This window comes from Oncorhynchus gorbuscha, linkage group LG21 (genome assembly GCF_021184085.1).
Source record: "Oncorhynchus gorbuscha isolate QuinsamMale2020 ecotype Even-year linkage group LG21, OgorEven_v1.0, whole genome shotgun sequence".
Lineage (NCBI taxonomy): Eukaryota > Metazoa > Chordata > Actinopteri > Salmoniformes > Salmonidae > Oncorhynchus > Oncorhynchus gorbuscha.
In genome coordinates this window covers 37,139,405-37,157,119 of record NC_060193.1, presented here as the reverse complement: position 1 = coordinate 37,157,119, position 17,715 = coordinate 37,139,405, and the positions used below count along the sequence as shown (strand labels likewise).

Below are 17,715 nucleotides of genomic sequence, written 5' to 3'. Positions count from 1 at the left end.
GAACGAACGTCAGTTCATGTGTACCTTTTGATAGAGGTAACCAGAAAAGTAGCGTCAGTTTGTTTTGCTCCTGTATTGAACACAGATCATTCCGTCTTCAATTTGATCGATTATATACGTTTAGAAATACTTAAAGTTGAATTACAAAAGTAGTTTGAAATGTTTTGGCAAAGTTTACAGGTAACTTTTGAGATATTTTGTAGCGACATTGCGTAAGTTGGAAGCGGTGTTTTTCTGGATCAAACGCGCCAAATAAATGGACATTTTGGATATATATCGACAAAATTAATCGAACAAAAGGACCATTTGTGATGTTTATGGGACATATAGGAGTGCCAACAAAATAAGTTTGTCAAAGGTGAGGCATGATTTATAAATTATTTCTGCGTTTTGTGTCGCGCCTGCAGAGTTGAAATATGCTACTCTCATTGTTCACGGTTGTGCTATCGTCAGATAATAGCATCTTATGCTTTCCCCCGAAAAGCGTTTTTGAAATCTGAAATGTTGGCTGGATTCACAACCGAGTGTAGCTTTAATTTGCTATCTTGCATGTGTAATTTAATGAAAGTTCGATTTTTATAGAAATGTATTTTCCCTGGCTATTGGCCATGTGGGACGCAAGCTTCCCGCCTACCCCAGAGAGGTTAACATTTTATTATGAACTATGAACTACGAACATTTGTAGAGCGTGTGTGTGTACGTGTGATGCGTGCTTTCATTTGTGTGTCCACACGTCACCTTTGATCAGGTAGGGGTGGTTGCAGCACTTGCGCAGCTCCATCATGGTGTTGATGAGGTTGGGCATGTTGTGCTGGTTGGCCCCCTTGGCCAGGAAGGTGAAGTTCTTTTCCAGGATGGCCCGGTAGTACTTCTTCTGCATGTTGGTGAGCTCCACCTCGATGATGGTCTCCTCCTTGGGCGCCAGGTTCTTCTCCACGTCATCCTTCAGCCGCCGCAGCATCATGGGCTTTAGGATGGCCTGAAGCTTCTTCACCTGGAGGAAGAGGAGATCAGGGTTGGTGTAAATTCCATTTCCAATTCAGTCAATTCTGGATGTACATAAATTGACTGAATTAAATTAAAATTGACTCCGACCTTGGGGGAAGAGGACAGAGGTGGTCAGGATCTGATGGTCTGCAGTAATGATACTTAGCAATATGTTAAGTTTAGACAACCAAGAGGCAAGTAGCCTAGCAGTTAAGAGCGTTGGGCCAGTAACCGAAAGGTTGCTGGTTCGAATTCCAGAGTCAACTAGGTGAAAAATCTGTCGATATGCCGTTGAGCAAGGCACTTAACCTTAAATGCTCCTGTAAGTCCCTTTGGATAAGGCAGTCTGCTAAATTATTAGAATAAATGTATAAAATTGCCGTAGACACAACAATAACTTACAGTGGCGCAACTCATAACAATATGTTTAAATTATCTGCAGAAGAAACAATTTGATAACATGGATTTAACAACTACTTGATGATGTAAAGTGCAGACTTTGTTTTGTTCAGTAGCATTAGTAGTAGTAGTAGTCATTAAGTGTATGATACAACGTTTAAAAGGAAATTGCTTACGAGTAAGAATCAACATTCCCATGGATGCCTGTATATTCCCATTGAAAGTTTCCTATATATTCCTGTAAATTCCCAAGGAAAGTTACCCACTTTTCCCCAGTTTTTCCACCCTAAAAGGGTACCCCTGAGAAAATCACCTGTTCCTCAGTCTTCAGATCTCCAAACTCCTCCAAGAAGAGGCTCTCTGAGGGGAACTGTAGGGGCTCCAGGAAGTTGAGCAGACTAAAGAGCTCCTCCACTGAGTTCTGCAGGGGGGTGCCTGTCAGGAGGACCTTGTGTTCCTACAGGAGTTAGGGTTTATAGTTTTTGTTCATGACACTCAAAGACAACTTGGTATGCATCATCCGACTCAGAGATCCTACTCTGGCTGATTACAATTTTTATGTTTCTGCTGTACTTCCCTCTTGACCAAGGGGGGGCATCCATGCTACTATCAGCCTTGGCTGGTGCTGAACTGAATTGACTACAAAGTACAATGCAGATGGTCAAGAGTTAGCTAGCTACCCCCTCACCAGGTTCATGAGCTTGAGGCCCTCCAGGAGTTTACAGTTGCGGTTCTTGAGGCGGTGAGCCTCATCGATGACCACGCAGCGCCAGTGGATCTTCTTCAGCTCCGGACAGTCGGCCATGATCATCTCAAAGGTGGTGATCACTCCGTGGAACTTGTACCCGCCCAACACTACATTTCCCTATACACAGAGAAAGACAAAGGAGGAAGAAAAGGAAAGATTGAGGGGAAAATAAAACATTTCACCAATTATTTACACTGCTTTAAAACCGATGAATGCCGTGCATTTTCCCTACAGGAAGGCAGAAGCAAAAACAGTTCTGGCCATAAATAAGTGTAATCCTACCATGGTAAAATCAAGACAATTTCAGTGGCAACACATTGCGGTCCTCCATGATCAAATAACCAAATGCATAATATTTGTCATTCCGATGTGCATTCCATAATGCCAGGCGTTCTCTTTGAAGTTGTTCCATCTTGGAACGCTAGAAGACAATAATCAAACCTGCAATTGTGTTTGCTGCCACACGGCACTCTGTGTCCCCTTCACCACAGCAATCATTCAGTTAAGATTTCTTCAGGCCTGAGCTGGAAGTGGGTCACGGACATTGCTCATCCATTAAAGCTCTCCTCCATTACTTCAAACACCTTACCTGGAGACTACTTCCTTAACATGAGTTCGTTAAAACCATTTGAGAAGCATGGAGTGCAGATATTGTCAGTACCATGGAAACACATTTACCGAGATACGAGTAGCAAGGTTCTGCTACGTTCTCTAATGAGGGTGGAAAATTCACTTTTCGGTCCTCCGGCCACTGTGGCAGGTAGATTTTAAAAATCTACCAGCCATTCAGATTTCTTTACCAGCCCAAATATTTTTGCGACATAATTACACCTCCCAAAAAACAAATACGGATGAGCATGCTTTGTTTTTCTAAAACAAGAAGTAATTGCTTCATTTCATTTAATTTTTGTGACCCGAGTCTTTTAACCAATGTATGTTAAAATAAATCATTTAGATACAGTAGTAAAAACAGAAACAGTTCTACAACTAAATATTAAGAATCAACAAAATGCCTACCCTGCCACAAAAGGCTGAGTGATATGGCTTATTTATTATAGTTCAGGGCTCTATTCTGACATTTTTTCTACAAGGATTACATGTAGAAATGAAGCACACAAATACAGAGAAGAACTGAAGTATGAGTGTTTAAATGATAATAAATTACTAAAGGTTAATGAATATACGTTATTAAGAGTGATCCATGCTCAAATCAAGCACAATCATTAGGTGAGAATATTTTGGTTGCCCCTTTAAGGGATGGGCCATTACCGTGGTAACTTGGGCACTCGCTGGTCTATGATGAAGAAAATCTCCAACTGTGATGTTTTCCAAGCAGCAGACAGTTGCAGAAAACTCAAACGGACATTGAAAGAAACACGAGGACAAAGTCCCACTATAGTTGCCTTTATTGTCAATTTGACCAGCGGCGACCAATCATTCAGGGCACACCTGTTTAGCTAAAACATTTTTAAAAATATATATATATTTTATTGTTATACAAATAAATAGCCAGTTTTCCATGTTATTCTGGCATTAATTTGTGTCACATCTGTTTGCAAACAATGTAGGGGAAAAAAATCATCCTTAAGCCACATACAAACATTGTCTCTGAGTAAGGCAGCTCCAAAAAGCAGGTGTTTCAGCCGAGCTCAGTGCTTTGTCACTCATTGGGACACTACATCACTGTAGAATTTATAGCGAGAGCTAAGCAGTTCAAGCCCCTTTGGGTGCTGCCATAGATTTACAGTAGAAATGCCCGTCAAGAAGGCTCAAGGTCATTGGCCACAGATAAATGACATCAAATCACATTATATCTACCGTATCTTTGATTGTGCTGAGCATGTCAACATCATACTTTCAAAATCTTAGCTAGCTAGACAAGCAGCCATCATTATAAATCATTGCAAAGGGTCGGAGATTTTCCATGGAAAGTTAAGCCCGGTAATTTTTCTTAAATTCAGCAAAAAAAGTTAGCTAATAACAGTGGAGCACCCCCTTATCCACACCGAAGGGACAGCAGTGGAGAAGGTGGAATGTTTTAAGTTCCTGGGCGTACACATCACAGACAAGCTGAAATGGTCCACCAACACAGACAGTGTGGTGAAGAAGACGCAACAGCGCTTCTTCAACCTCAGGAGGCTGAAGAAATTTGGCTTGTCACCCAAAACCCTGACAAACTTTTACAGATGCACAATCAAGAGAATCCTGTCAGGCTGTATCACAGGCTCTCTAGAGGGTGGTGCGGTCTGCACAACGCATCACCGGGGGCAAACTACCTGCCCTCCATGACATCTAAAGATTGAGAAACAGCTTCTATCTCAAGGCCATCAGATTGCTAAACAGAAATCACTAACTCAGAGGCTGCTCCCTACATTGAGACCTAAATCACTGGACACTTTAATAAATGGATCACTAGTCACTTTAAACAATGCCGCTCTAAATAATGCCACTTTAATAAATGTCTACATATCTTACATTACTCATATCACATATAAATACTGTATTGAGACCCAATCACTGGACACTTTAATAAATGGATCACTAGTGACTTTAAACAATGCCACTTTAATATTGTTTACATATCTTACATTACTCATATCACATGTATATCCTGTATTTTATACCATCTACTGCACCTTGCTTATGCCGCTCAGCCATCGCTCATCCATATACTTATATGTACATATTCTCATTCACCCCTTTAGATTTGTGCATTAGGTAGTTGCTGGGAATTGTTAGATTACTTGTTAGATATTACTCCACTGTTGGAACGAGAATCACAAGCATTTCGCTACACTCGCATTAACATCTGCATGTGACCAATAAAACTTGATTTGAACCTTTTTTGTGGGATACACAAGGCAGTTATAGGTCTTGTGGCATATTTTGGTTAAACTAGCCCTAATTCAATGGAATTGCAACCCTCTGCATGCACAGTGCATTGTTCCATCACATGTGCAGTGCACTCTTCCATCACATGTACAGCTAACTAATGAGATGATATTGAGCCTACACTACAACACTGTCTGAGCCAAGGACTACATGCTTTCTGGTAAGTTTTGATTACAATACTGGGTGGGGTAAATATATTTTATATGACATACATGATTTTTGTTAACTAGTAAATAGTAGCCTACAGCAAAGTGTGTTTAAATCATTTGTAATTTGTTAACAATTTCTGCTAGTTAGTTTTTGCTACCATGTGGGTTTTGGCTTGATTGAGCCTGCAAACTGTTGAGTGGTAATTCACCTGTTTCCATACATGTTTCATTTTAAAACATTTATATTACAAAGGAGTTGCTTAATCTAACTACTTAACTATTTAACTCTACATGGAACTGTATTTTTCTTTTTTAAATAAACATTCTAATCTCTACAGCAAAATGCCACGGTCACTATCTGATGTGTGGAAACATTTCACAGCAGCTAATGTAGAAGAAAAAGCTGTGTACATTTGCAAATACTGTGCCAAATCATTTGTGAAGAATACAACAAAGATGCAGAATAATCTGGCCAAGTGCATAAAGTTCCCTCAGCGCTCACAACAAGAAACCTCTCACAAAAGTTCCTCTACTTCTATTCGAGGTGAAAATGATGAATCAGACACCTTATCGATAGCAACAGCTCATGGCCCTCCTGGAATCAGAAGTTTTTTTTTAACTTATTGGAAATACGTAGTCAGAGAAATGCTGATGAATGTCTTGCTCGAGCTGTGTATGCAACTGTTTCACCTCTGATGCTCACAGACATTGTGTATTGGAAGATATTTCTGAATGTTCTTCGCCCAGCATACACCCCTGCAACTAGACATGCTTTAGAGTTCAACAAAGTTCAAGTGAAGGTCAAGTAAATCATAGAGAAAGCAGACCATTGCAATCATCTCTGATGGGTGGTCGAATGTTCATGGGCAAGGAAAGATTAACTACATCATGTCCAACTCTCAACCAGTATTCTACAACAGCACAGACACGGGACAGACACACCAGTCTCTACATTAATGACTGCCTTTAGCTCATCTGCAATGACCTTGGACCACAGAAGGTATTTGCACTGGTGACAGACAATGCTGCGAACATGAAGGCTGCTTGGTATAAAGTGGAGGACTCCTTCCCTCACATCACACCCATTGGCTGTGCTGCTTATGCATGGAATCTGCTCCTCAAGGACATCATGGCACTGAAAACAATGGATACAATCTACAAGAGAGCCAAGGAAATGGTTAGGTATGCGAAAGGTAATGAAGGTATAGCAGCAAAGTGAGAAGAATAAGAGCACCGCATTGAATCTGCCCAGCAACACCCATTGGGGTGGTGTTGTCATCATGTTTGACAGTCTCCTGGAGGGAAAGGAGTCTCTCCAAGAAATGGCCATATCAGTGTCTGCTGATATGGACAGCCCCATCAAGAGGATCCTCCTGGATTATGTATTTTGGGAGAGAGTGGTAAGAAGCCTGAAACCTATAGCCATTGCATGGATTGAGGGAGACAATGCCATCCTGTCTGATTTTCAGACTCTGCTTGCAGATGTAAGAGAACTAAAAACACAAGCATTTCGCTACACTCGCATTAACATCTGCTAACCATGTGTATGTGACCAATAAAATTTGATTTGAAATCCGTACTGCCCTGCCTACTTCACTGTTGCTCCAAGCAGGGAAACAGCAGTTCTGAAATATATCAAAAAGCGTGAAGACTTCTGCCTGAAGCCCATACTGGCAAGAGCAACCTGTCTGGTTCAGAGATCAACAAGGCCTATGGTGTCATCAATACCGTGTCTCGCCATCTTTGACTGGATGAGGGCAAGGTTCTCGGCAGTCTGGCGAAGTACACTTCCAAGCAAGGGCTTTGGGATGGAGATGCAATATGGCAGTCGTGCCAACATATCTCATCAGCCACCTGGTGGAAGGGACTTGTGGATCTGAGGCTCTTTCCCCGGTTGCCTCCATCATCCTCCAAATCCCACCAACATCAGCCACCACCATAATTTGCAAATAAATTCATAAAAAATCCTACAATGTGATATTCTGGATTTTTTTTCTAATTTTGTCTGTCATAGTTGAAGTGTACCTATGATAAAAATTACAGGCCTCTCATCTTTTTAAGTGGGAGAACTTGCACAATTGGTGGCTGACTAAATACTTTTTTGCCCCACTGTATGCCCGTTAATTCCCATATATTCCCACAGAAAGTGTCCACCTCTGAATAATCCCCATAATGTGCAACCCTACAATTCATGTCGACAATCTACTAGAAAATCATTTGCAATCCTTGTCATATGAAGGGAAATTATAGATCAAACAAACGTGTTCTTCGGTCATTGGAAATAAACATTACACAACAAGACGAATGAGTGGTATGGAAGGAATCAGTTACTAACTGCGAGAGTTGCAAAGCAATCAATATTTGACTTCCCCTGACTGCTGTATTCGGTAGAGAGTGTGTGTGGTCCAAGTCTGGGTTTAAACCCCTAGTCGATTTCCGCGGGCCCAGCGCATTCGGAAAGTATTCAGACACCTCGACTTTTCCCTCATTTTGTTTAGAGCGTTAGAGCGGTGGACGAGTAACGAAAGGTTGCAAGATCGAATCCCCGAGCTGACAAAGTAAAAATCTGTCATTCTGCCCCTGAACAAGGAAGTTAACTCACTGTTCCTAGGCTGTCATTGAAAATAAGAATTTGTTCTTAACTGACTTGCCTAGTTAAATAAAGTAAAATAAAAATTACATTCTAAAATGGATAAAATCAATTCCCCCCCCTCAATCTACACAAAATACCCTATAACGACAAAGCGTTGCATAAATATTCAGACCCTTTGCTATGAGACTCAAAACTGAGCTCAGGTGCCTCCTGTTTCCATTGATCATCGTTGAGATATTTCTACAACTTGATTGGAGTCCACTTGTGGTAAATTCAATTGATTGAACAAGGTCCCACAGCTTGACAGTGCATGTCAGAGCAAAAACCAAGTCATGACGTCGAAGGAATCGTCCGTGGAACACCGAGACAGGATTGTGTCGAGGCACAGATCTGGGAAGGGTACTAAAAAAAAAACAGGACTACGACCCTAGCTTCTGGACAAATCTCTGAATGTCCTTGAGTGGCCGAATTGAACATCTCCAGAGAGACCTGAAAATAGTTGTGCAGAGACACTCCCCATCCAACCTGACAGAGCTTGAGAGGATCTGCAGAGAATGGGATAAACTCCCCAAATACAGGTGTGCCAAGCTTGTAGCGTCATACCCAAGACTCGAGGCTGTAATCGCAGCCAAAGTACTGAGTAAAGGGTCTAAATACTTATGTAAATGTGATATTTATGTTTATTTGTAATACATTTGCATGTTTTATTTTTATAAAATGTTTTTGCTTTGTCATTGTGGGGTATTGTGTGTAGAACTGGTGAGGAAAAAATATATAAAAAAAAAGGTCCATTCTAGAATAAGGCTGTAACGTAACAAAATTTGCAAAAAGTCAAGGGGTATGAATACTTTCCAAAGGCACTGTACATCCAGCAGACAAGCAAAGGCTCACCCTTCTGTCTTCTGAAGATTCATACATATACACAGCTTCTGTTTGACCCATAGGGAAAAAACACATTACATCTGCATATCTTGTGTAGATTCAAACACACGTACACAGTGGTGCAATTTCATGCATACACATTCAATGGCTCACCTCAGGAACCTTTGCATTTTAGTATGCATGCACACTGCATCTGTCCAGCATAGTCTCACATCCACACATACCCTCACACATGCACACACCATTGTCTCACCTGCTGGGCCTGCTAGGTACATCTCGCAGCTGCCTACTGTCTCACACACACAGACCATGTTTTCTCACCTGCTGGTCCTTGTGATACATCTCGCAGCTGCCTACTGTCTCACACACACAGACCATGTTAGCTCACCTGCTGGGCCTGCTGGGTACATCTCGCAGCTGCCTACTGTCTCACACACACAGACCATGTTAGCTCACCTGCTGGGCCTGCTGGGTACATCTCACAGCTGCCTACTGTCTCACACACACAGACCATGTTAGCTCACCTGCTGGTCCTTGTGATACATCTCGCAGCTGCCTACTGTCTCACACACACAGACCATGTTAGCTCACCTGCTGGTCCTGCTGGGTACATCTCACAGCTGCCTAATGTCTCACACACACTGAAAGATTAGTGGAATCTGTGTGGGTTGCTGGACAGGTAGGATGACTGACAGTGAAGGTGAACAGGTGGTCACGTGTCAGGTGACAGAGGAATGTATGAGACTGAGGCAGGAATTCCTTTAACCATAAAGTGGTATATTTACTGGTAGTGTGGATTCATGGACGCACAGAACTTCTGGATCAGATGGATTTAGGGAAGAGAAAGCAGCGAGATCAGGCGATGGCAATTACCTCCTTTTATGGAGTTGAGATCTGTAGGACATTTCCACCTGACCTAATTAAAGCGCCCCTGGCCCAGCTGAGTAAATGGCAATTAATTAAAGGAGTATTCCACCAACTCCATGGGCCTTTTCTACAGCCACCCCGGAAATTTGTTAATTTCCACATTCCTCAAAAAGGCTCATTGCTCCCCGTCCTCTATCATCTCAGGGAGAGGAATCAGTCGGGCAACTGGCCGGATATATGTCCGGTTCTTCACCTGGATTTCCACTGATCTAACACGACCATCGGTCCCAGGCATGGTCTTAGTTATACGGCCCACCGGCCAGGAGGCTCGAGGCAGCTGAGGGTCCACCATCATTACTACTTGGCCAGTTTCCAGGCTGGCCATTTCTCTCCGCCATTTCCCTCTGTGCTGTAGACTTGGTAGGTAATCCCGAATGAATCGGGCCCAAAAATGGTCAGCTAAGATTTGGCTGTGTCGCCACCGGCGTCTGCCTACGAGGTTGGTATCAGCACACATGGCTTGAGGAAGTGACGCATCTCGGCGTCCCATCAAGAGCATATTCGGTGTAACCGGATCGGGGTCAGCGATGTCTGCAGAGAGATATCCCAAGGGTTTGGAGTTCAGAATCCCTTCCACCTCTATCAGGACAGTCCTCAAGACAGTTTCAGTGACAGTTTGGTCCCCTAGTACGACTCGTAAGGCCGTCTTTACAGATTTGATCTCTCGCTCCCATGTTCCTCCAAAATGAGGAGCGCCTGGAGGGTTAAATTTGAATGAGATTTGTTGGTCCATCAGCTGATCCTGGAGGCTGGGTTCCATGGCTTGGAAGGCTTCCTCCAACCTGGCTTCTCCTGCCTTGAAGTTCGTACCTCTGTCAGCCAGGATCTCGTAGGGTTTCCCCCTTCGGGAGATAAACCGCCGTAGGGCCATGAGGAAGGCTTCCGTATCCAAACTCTCCAGTAGGTCCAGGTGGACACATCTGGTTGTCATACACTTGAATAGAATGCCCCAGCGCTTTTCCACACGACGACCTAACTTGATCATCAAGGGGCCGAAGCAATCTACTCCTGTTGACCAGAAGGGTGGTTTAAGGAGGCGCAAGCGAGCAGGGGGTAAATCTGCCATTTTGGGCACTGTAGCTCCGGCCCGCCATCTCTGACATTCTACGCAGGCGTATTGGTGCTTACGAATGGCTCCTCGTCCTCCAATTATCCAGTACTTCCGCCTCATCTCCCCATAGATCCTCTCTGGCCCTGGGTGGAGAAGCCGCTCATCATAACTCTTGATGAGGAGCCTGGTAAGAGGGTGTCTGGAGTCGAGGATAATTGGGTGGATAGCATCTGGGTCCAAAACCTCCGCTTGGCGCAGCCTCCCTCTGACTCTGATCACTCCAAGGATTGGATCATATTCTGGGGCAAGAGAGAGAAGACGGCTGCCCTTAGCCACTTCCCTACCGGCTTTCAGAGCTTTTAACTCCTCAGGGAAGCTAACTGCTTGTGCTTGCTGGAGGAGTAGTATCTCTGCCGCGAGGGAGGTAGGTATAGAAGCCACCCCATCTGAGGTCTGGTTTGTGGCTGTGATCAGATCCGGCAGTGTTTGGGATTGTGTTAGGTCAGGGAGAGCCGTTGTTGGTTCCGTAGAAATGCTGTAGCATTGGGCAGACTTCCTTAACTCATGAGCTTCAGTCGGTCGCGGAGGGGCCGCACGCCTGGGGGCTGTCGGCCACTCGTTCTCTGGTTGGGACAAGAATGGTGGTCCCAAGCTCCAGCGATGGGGTTTAGCCAATTCCTTAAGGGTTTTACCTCTAGTAATGTCATCAGCAGGATTGTTTATGCTATCAACATACCTCCAGTCCTGGACTTCTGTTAGGTCTTGGATTTCCGCAATGCGAGTCCCGACAAACACCTTATACCTGCAGGACTCCGACTTGAGCCATGTCAATACAGTGGTCGAATCACTCCAGTAGATGATCCTTTGGATTGGCAAGGTGAGCTCGGCTCGCAAGGTAGAGGCCAACTGGGCTCCGGAAAGGGCAGCACTGAGTTCCAGCCTAGGCATTGACAACTGCTTCTTGGGTGCGACCCTGGACCTGGCCATGACAAAGGAGACATGGGTGTGGCCTGCCTTATCCTCCACTCTAAGATAGGAAACCGCCCCATAAGCTCGCTCCGAAGCGTCACAGAACACATGCAGTTCCAGGCATGATCCCAGTTGGTCAACACAGGATGGTACATAACATCTTGGCATTTGGACATCAGAGAGCTCCGTTAACTCAGTTTCCCAACAGATCCATCGTTCCACTAGGTCAGCTGGGTGGATTGGTTCATCCCAGTCCCTCTTGGTCTGCCACAGGTCCTGGACTAAGACTTTGGCCCGTGTTGTGTATGGCAGGATATACCCAAGGGGATCGTATTGACTGGCCAGGGTCCGATAGATGGTGCGCAGAGTGGGGGTTTCGGTACTCGGGGATGAGCGGTGCTTATACCCCAGGGTATCCGGTAGGCAGCTCCACCTCAGTCCTAGAGTGGGCTCTTCTGGGTTAGCACCAGACTGCGTTAGCCATAGTTCACTGCTACTGGACCTAGCTTGTGGCGGGAGGTGCTGGATAACCTCCGCTCTGTTACTAGCCCACTGTCGGACCTCAAATCCCCCTTTGGACAGGAGATTCCGCACTTTATCAAGGAGTGATTTCGCTTCAGCTGTGGATGGGATGCTTTGTAAGCAGTTATCCACATAGAAGGCATTTTCCCCTGAATCCAATACTTCTGGGTCACTGTCTGGATGCTCCCGTGCGTGTCTCTGCAGAGCGTATATGGCACAGCAAGGACTGCAGGTGGTGCCGAATGGGAGTACCTGCCATTCATAGATTGTGGGCTCTGCATCTCGTTCCATATTTCGCCATATGAACCGGAGCAGTGTGGTGTCGGAAGGCAGTAAACGAATCTGATGAAACATGGCTTTGATGTCTCCACTGATGGCTGTAGAGTGCTGCCGGAACCGGAGAAGGACACCGAGCAAGGAAGGACCTAAGGTTGGTCCGGGGAGTAGACAGTCATTCAGGCTTTGACCAGCTGCTTGGAATGAACAGTTGAAGACAAGTCTATACTTCCCACCATGTTGCTGGATAACATGGTGAGGGAGATACCAGGATTCACGGAGTGCGTTTCCCTCTTCATGAGCTGTCACTTCAGTGACGTAGCCTGCCTTCACAAGGTTATGAATCTCTCGGTTATGAACTTCTGCAAGCTCAGGATTCTTCACCAGGCGTCGCTCTGTTCCACGCAGTAGTGGGAGTACAGCCCGTGTCGTGGTTGCCAGAGAAGGATGGTTGGGCACCCGTAGCAGTGGGGTTGCATACCTGCGAACGCCATCCATTTCAGTGGTGGTGGTGCTCTTCTCCAGGAGGTCTAATGCATAGGAGTCATTTTTCGAGCGAGTGACCTCCTGTAGCTTCCGGTTGGAGAAGGTGTCCATCTTCCATAGCATCTCAACATTCCGAAGGAGGTCAGTGGCTGCATCTGGATTGCTTCTGGTGAAGAGGACTTGCTGTGACTGTACAGCTTGGGTGGAGAGAAGTAGATGGGATGGACCTTGCACAGCCCAACCCAAGGATGTATGGACAGCAATGGGTCCTCCTTCTGGTCCAGCTCGTATAGGCTCAGTCGGGGTGACGAGATGTGGGTGGTCTGACCCAATCAGGATAAGTGGTGCTACTCTTGCCAGGTTAGGAAGAGGCAATCCTCGTAGATGAGGATATTGTTTCTGTAGAACACTTACCGGGCAGGAGTGCTCTGCGAGATTCAAGCCATCTGCCGTGAAGGCATTGGTGATGTTATAGGCCACGCCCCTGTTTCCTGAAGGTGAAATGCTGAAGGTTACAGCAGAGCCTTTCATTTGGATAACATCGTGTCGCACCGTTCTGAGATTAAGGGTCTCGGGGGTCCCTTCCAGGTTAAGCTGACGGGTGGCCGCTGTGAGAATGATTGTTCTTTCTGACCCATCATCTAGAACGGCGAATGTATCAATGCTTCTCCCTTCACTTTGCAGAGTGACCTTGACCACCTTCAACATGACCCTTGGAGATCGGTTCTGCTGGTCGAGATACAGCTCCTTTGCAGCTCCTACCATGAGCATACTCTGCTCCTTCTTTGCTTGGGGAAATAGATCATGCAACACGGTGAGATGGATTTCTTTACAGCGGTTGCAGGGTTTCCTCAATGTGCAGGTCTCCACCTTATGGCTACGGGCACACTTGTAGCATCGCTCGCCTGAAGTGATCCAGGCCTTCAATTGAGTTTGAGTGAGCTTTTTTACTCTGGGGCATGAGCCAAGGAAGTGCCCCTTAATATTGCAATATGGGCAGTAAGGCTGGAATTTGATGTTCTTGCTCTTGAGAGGGTCTTTTCCCAGGTTCCTCTCCGGCCTCACTATTTAAGTACATGGTAGTGGGATTTGGCCTGTTCTGTCCCTGCTGGCGTTCAAACTCCTTCCTTCCCCCTGTGGCTATGGCGGAGATTGTGGCCTGGTGAGCGATGCTCTTCGCCTTTGCCTTCACCTCCAACCATGTGGCCAGGTCTCTGAGAGCATAGGTGCTTCTCGAGCCCTCTTTCAGGATGCCCTTATTCAAACAATGTTCAATGAAACTGTCTCTGAGGTACACTGGAAGTTTTTTGAGAAGCCTGTCCACGTGGGAGCCACATTTAAGCTCGTTCCCGTCTTCTCCTTCAACGGATTGGAGCATCGCGGTCAGGGATTGGACAGCCAGGGAGAATTCTTGGAAGGCAGCATGGTCTCCCATTTTAATTGGCGACGTGTTCAGGATGTTGTTTAGTTCATTCTGGACTAGCTGACGTGGCTCACCATATCTCGCCTTCAGGGCCTGGAGAGCTGTCGTGTATGGTGTTGCGGAGTGCATAAAGGATTGGGCCAGCCTGTATGCACTTGGAAACCGCAAATGATCCATTAGTACTTGGTATTTGTAGCGTTCTGACAGATGACCGTGAATACCCAGTAGACTCTCCAATGCCATTTCCAAAAGGACAAATTCACTCTCCTTTCCGTTTTCAAAGTATGGCAGTTTGGGTCTGGGAATTCCATAGGCTGAGGCTACTAGAAGTTTCATAATGTTGGCTCCCTCTTCTGGTTGCGTGAAGGATAAACCCGGGACTTCTGATGAGCCCACTGTGGCCTCATTGGGCCGGTCACCTACTGTCCCAGACCCACCATTTGTGGCAGCCGGAATTGGGCGAGAGCCCTCCGACCTGTTGTTTGAGGACTGGCCTGGCCCTGGATGAAAGGAACGATTTGCCTTGGTTGGTAATTGGCGGAAAGGCGAAGGAGTGATGCTTTGTCCAGATGGAGGAATGCTAACTTGTGTCACTGGCATAGAGGGCGTTGGCGGAGCGGCCCGTCTCCCGTGCTCCGTGTTGGCTGTTGACCCCGGAGCCTCCGATGACTGTGTGCCATGCTGTACCAGAGGGGCAGATTGGGAAAGAAAGGCAGACAGTTCAGGTCCATGTGGAGGGGTGGTCAGGTCAACTCCCTGTTCGTTCCTCTCCAGGAAGGATGAGACCATCCGTGCCTCTTCTAATTCCCTTCTGGCTTGACGGTGCCGTCGCTGCTGTGCCAGGTCCTTGGCAATGAATTCCCTTTCCTGTAGAGCTCTACGGGCCTGCACATCCAATTGGTGACATCGTTCGTCAGCCTGTCGTTCCTCCTCAATCTGACGCTCAATTTCCTCCAAAGCTAATAGTTTCATCCTCTCTTGTAGGACAGCGTTCTGTGAATTGCTGAGGGCTAGTGAATGGCGGCTGCCATGGCCACTTCCAAAGGGGTATCCACTGGTCGAACTCCCACTCCGTCTAGAGTGCTTCGACGATTTCCCATTAGTTAAGGGGTGAGCGGAGCCTGCCTCTGGAAGCTGGTCGACCTGTGCAGTGGGAGTTACCTCTTCCATAGGTTCCTCACGTAGACCACTTTCCTGCTCCAAAGCAGTTTCCGGTCCTTGGCTCAGAGGGGATGGTTGATGGCTGAAACATATAGTTGATCCATCAACTCTTTGAGCTCTGGTGGGCTTGCCCTTTGATGTCGGAACCTCGACCACATAGTCCTTAAGATAACCAGGTGCTTGCCTGGTTCTTCTGGTGCTCCTGGTAGTTGAGGATGAAGCCTTTGTTGCTTTAGGCTTAGCTCCTGGATATTTCCTTTGTTCCAAGACCTTTCCCTCAGCTGCTCTCTCCTCCTCTCTTCTTCCTTCCAGTGGAGACAATTCTTCCCTCTCCGCCTCCATTTCCTTTTCACCTGTCTTTGGTTCAGTCATCATCCGGCTCAAAGGACCATTGAAAGATTAGTGGAATCTGTGTGGGTTGCTGGACAGGTAGGATGACTGACAGTGAAGGTGAACAGGTGGTCACGTGTCAGGTGACAGAGGAATGTATGAGACTGAGGCAGGAATTCCTTTAACCATAAAGTGGTATATTTACTGGTAGTGTGGATTCATGGACGCACAGAACTTCTGGATCAGATGGATTTAGGGAAGAGAAAGCAGCGAGATCAGGCGATGGCAATTACCTCCTTTTATGGAGTTGAGATCTGTAGGACATTTCCACCTGACCTAATTAAAGCGCCCCTGGCCCAGCTGAGTAAATGGCAATTAATTAAAGGAGTATTCCACCAACTCCATGGGCCTTTTCTACACACACAGACCATGTTAGCTCACCTGCTGGGCCTGCTGGGTACATCTCACAGCTGCCTAATGTCTCACACACACAGACCATGTTAGCTCACCTGCTGGTCCTTGTGATACATCTCGCAGGTGCCTACTGTCTCACACACACAGACCATGTTAGCTCACCTGCTGGTCCTTGTGGTACATCTCATACTGGTGGATCATCTGGCGGCTGATCTGGCTGCCGTGGTAGACAATGACGTTGATCTCAGTCCAGGTGCGGAACTCCCTCTCCCAGTTGGTGATGGTGGAAAGGGGGGCGATGATGAGGAAGGGTCCCCGCAGGCCCATGGAGAACATCTCAAAGAGGAAGGTGATGGACTGGATGGTCTTCCCAAGGCCCATCTCGTCAGCCAGGATGCAGTTCTTCCTGTATAGGAAGAGTCGGGAAAACATGGTGATGTCAAACACACAAAAATATTTTCATCAAAGAAAACTAAAAGGGGTGAGGGGTGACATTCAGTGGCCTGCTGAGGGAGAGTAGAGCTAATCTCCGAACCTAGAACCAAATCCCATGAGTGCCTGCCTGCCAACTCGGTTTGATTTTGGGGGGGCTGAGGTTTTCAAATCTGTACTGAACGGAAGTAACAGATAAGTACCAACTGTCATGAAGCCTCTGCCAAAGCCAGTCCCCAGCACCTTCCCAAGAAGCCCACCTGTTTACAATCCAGGCTGCACAGAATGACAACATGTCATGGAGGCATCTGATGTTTTGGATGCAAATATTTCACAGGTTAGTAGTGCAAAGTTAATCCACCACCGCACCAGAAGATATCATCCCCATCTCAAATTTGACAGATTAAATGTTAATAGTCTGTCACAAGAGTCTCCCCCTTTTGATCATGCCTGGTTTCAATATGTTACTAGTCTATCTAGGATGCTAACTGTCCAAAGATGTATGAAGGAGGCATGGCGTTTTATGACAGAGGAATTTCACCACGTGCTTTTGCAGCATGTGCTATTCACCATGTGTTAACATATGTTTTGGGTCTTTGATTTGAGTGAGTGAGTGAGTGAGTGAGTGAGTGAGTGAGTGAGTGAGTGGGTGAGTGAGTGAGTGAGTGAGTGAGTGAGTGAGTGAGTGAGTGAGTGAGTGAGTGAGTGAGTGAGAAACAATTACAGAGGCATTTGTGTGAACAGTAACCTGTTCGGTAGTATTATAATGTAAGAGTTTGGTAGTATTATAATGTAAGAGTTCTAAACTTCAACATTCAAAAAAGTATTTTACACACATCATGTGTCCATTACAAACTATGCAAGAATCGGAATGCATAATCTGTCACCAGTACTTGAAAATGTGTAAATAAAACAGTAAATGCATTATGCTCCATACATACGGTATTCTTACAACAGAAACGACAACACAATATAGAGAAAATAAGGCACTTACCTTGATTGGAACTCACATGTCCAATGTTATTATTTGTAAGGAAAAAAAGAAATCAAGGCAATGTGAGCACCAACCAGAAA

At 45.8% G+C, this 17,715-nt stretch overlaps 1 protein-coding gene across 7 annotated transcripts in view; it reads right to left on the bottom strand.

The window, feature by feature from the left end:
* Positions 1-17,715, bottom strand: part of LOC124008509 (chromodomain-helicase-DNA-binding protein 6-like) — a 115,471-nt gene that overhangs the window by 38,314 nt on the left and 59,442 nt on the right. For all 7 annotated transcript variants that reach the window (XR_006834108.1, XM_046319829.1, XM_046319827.1 and 4 more), the window contains 4 exons: positions 16,372-16,615; positions 2,075-2,251; positions 1,700-1,843; positions 739-994 (listed from right to left, as the gene is read on the bottom strand). Coding sequence is in view for 6 of the 7 variants with exons in the window: in XM_046319829.1 (XP_046175785.1) it covers positions 739-994; positions 1,700-1,843; positions 2,075-2,251; positions 16,372-16,615 (821 nt within the window). In the remaining variant the exon portion in view is untranslated. The remainder of the gene's footprint in view (positions 1-738; positions 995-1,699; positions 1,844-2,074; positions 2,252-16,371; positions 16,616-17,715) is intronic.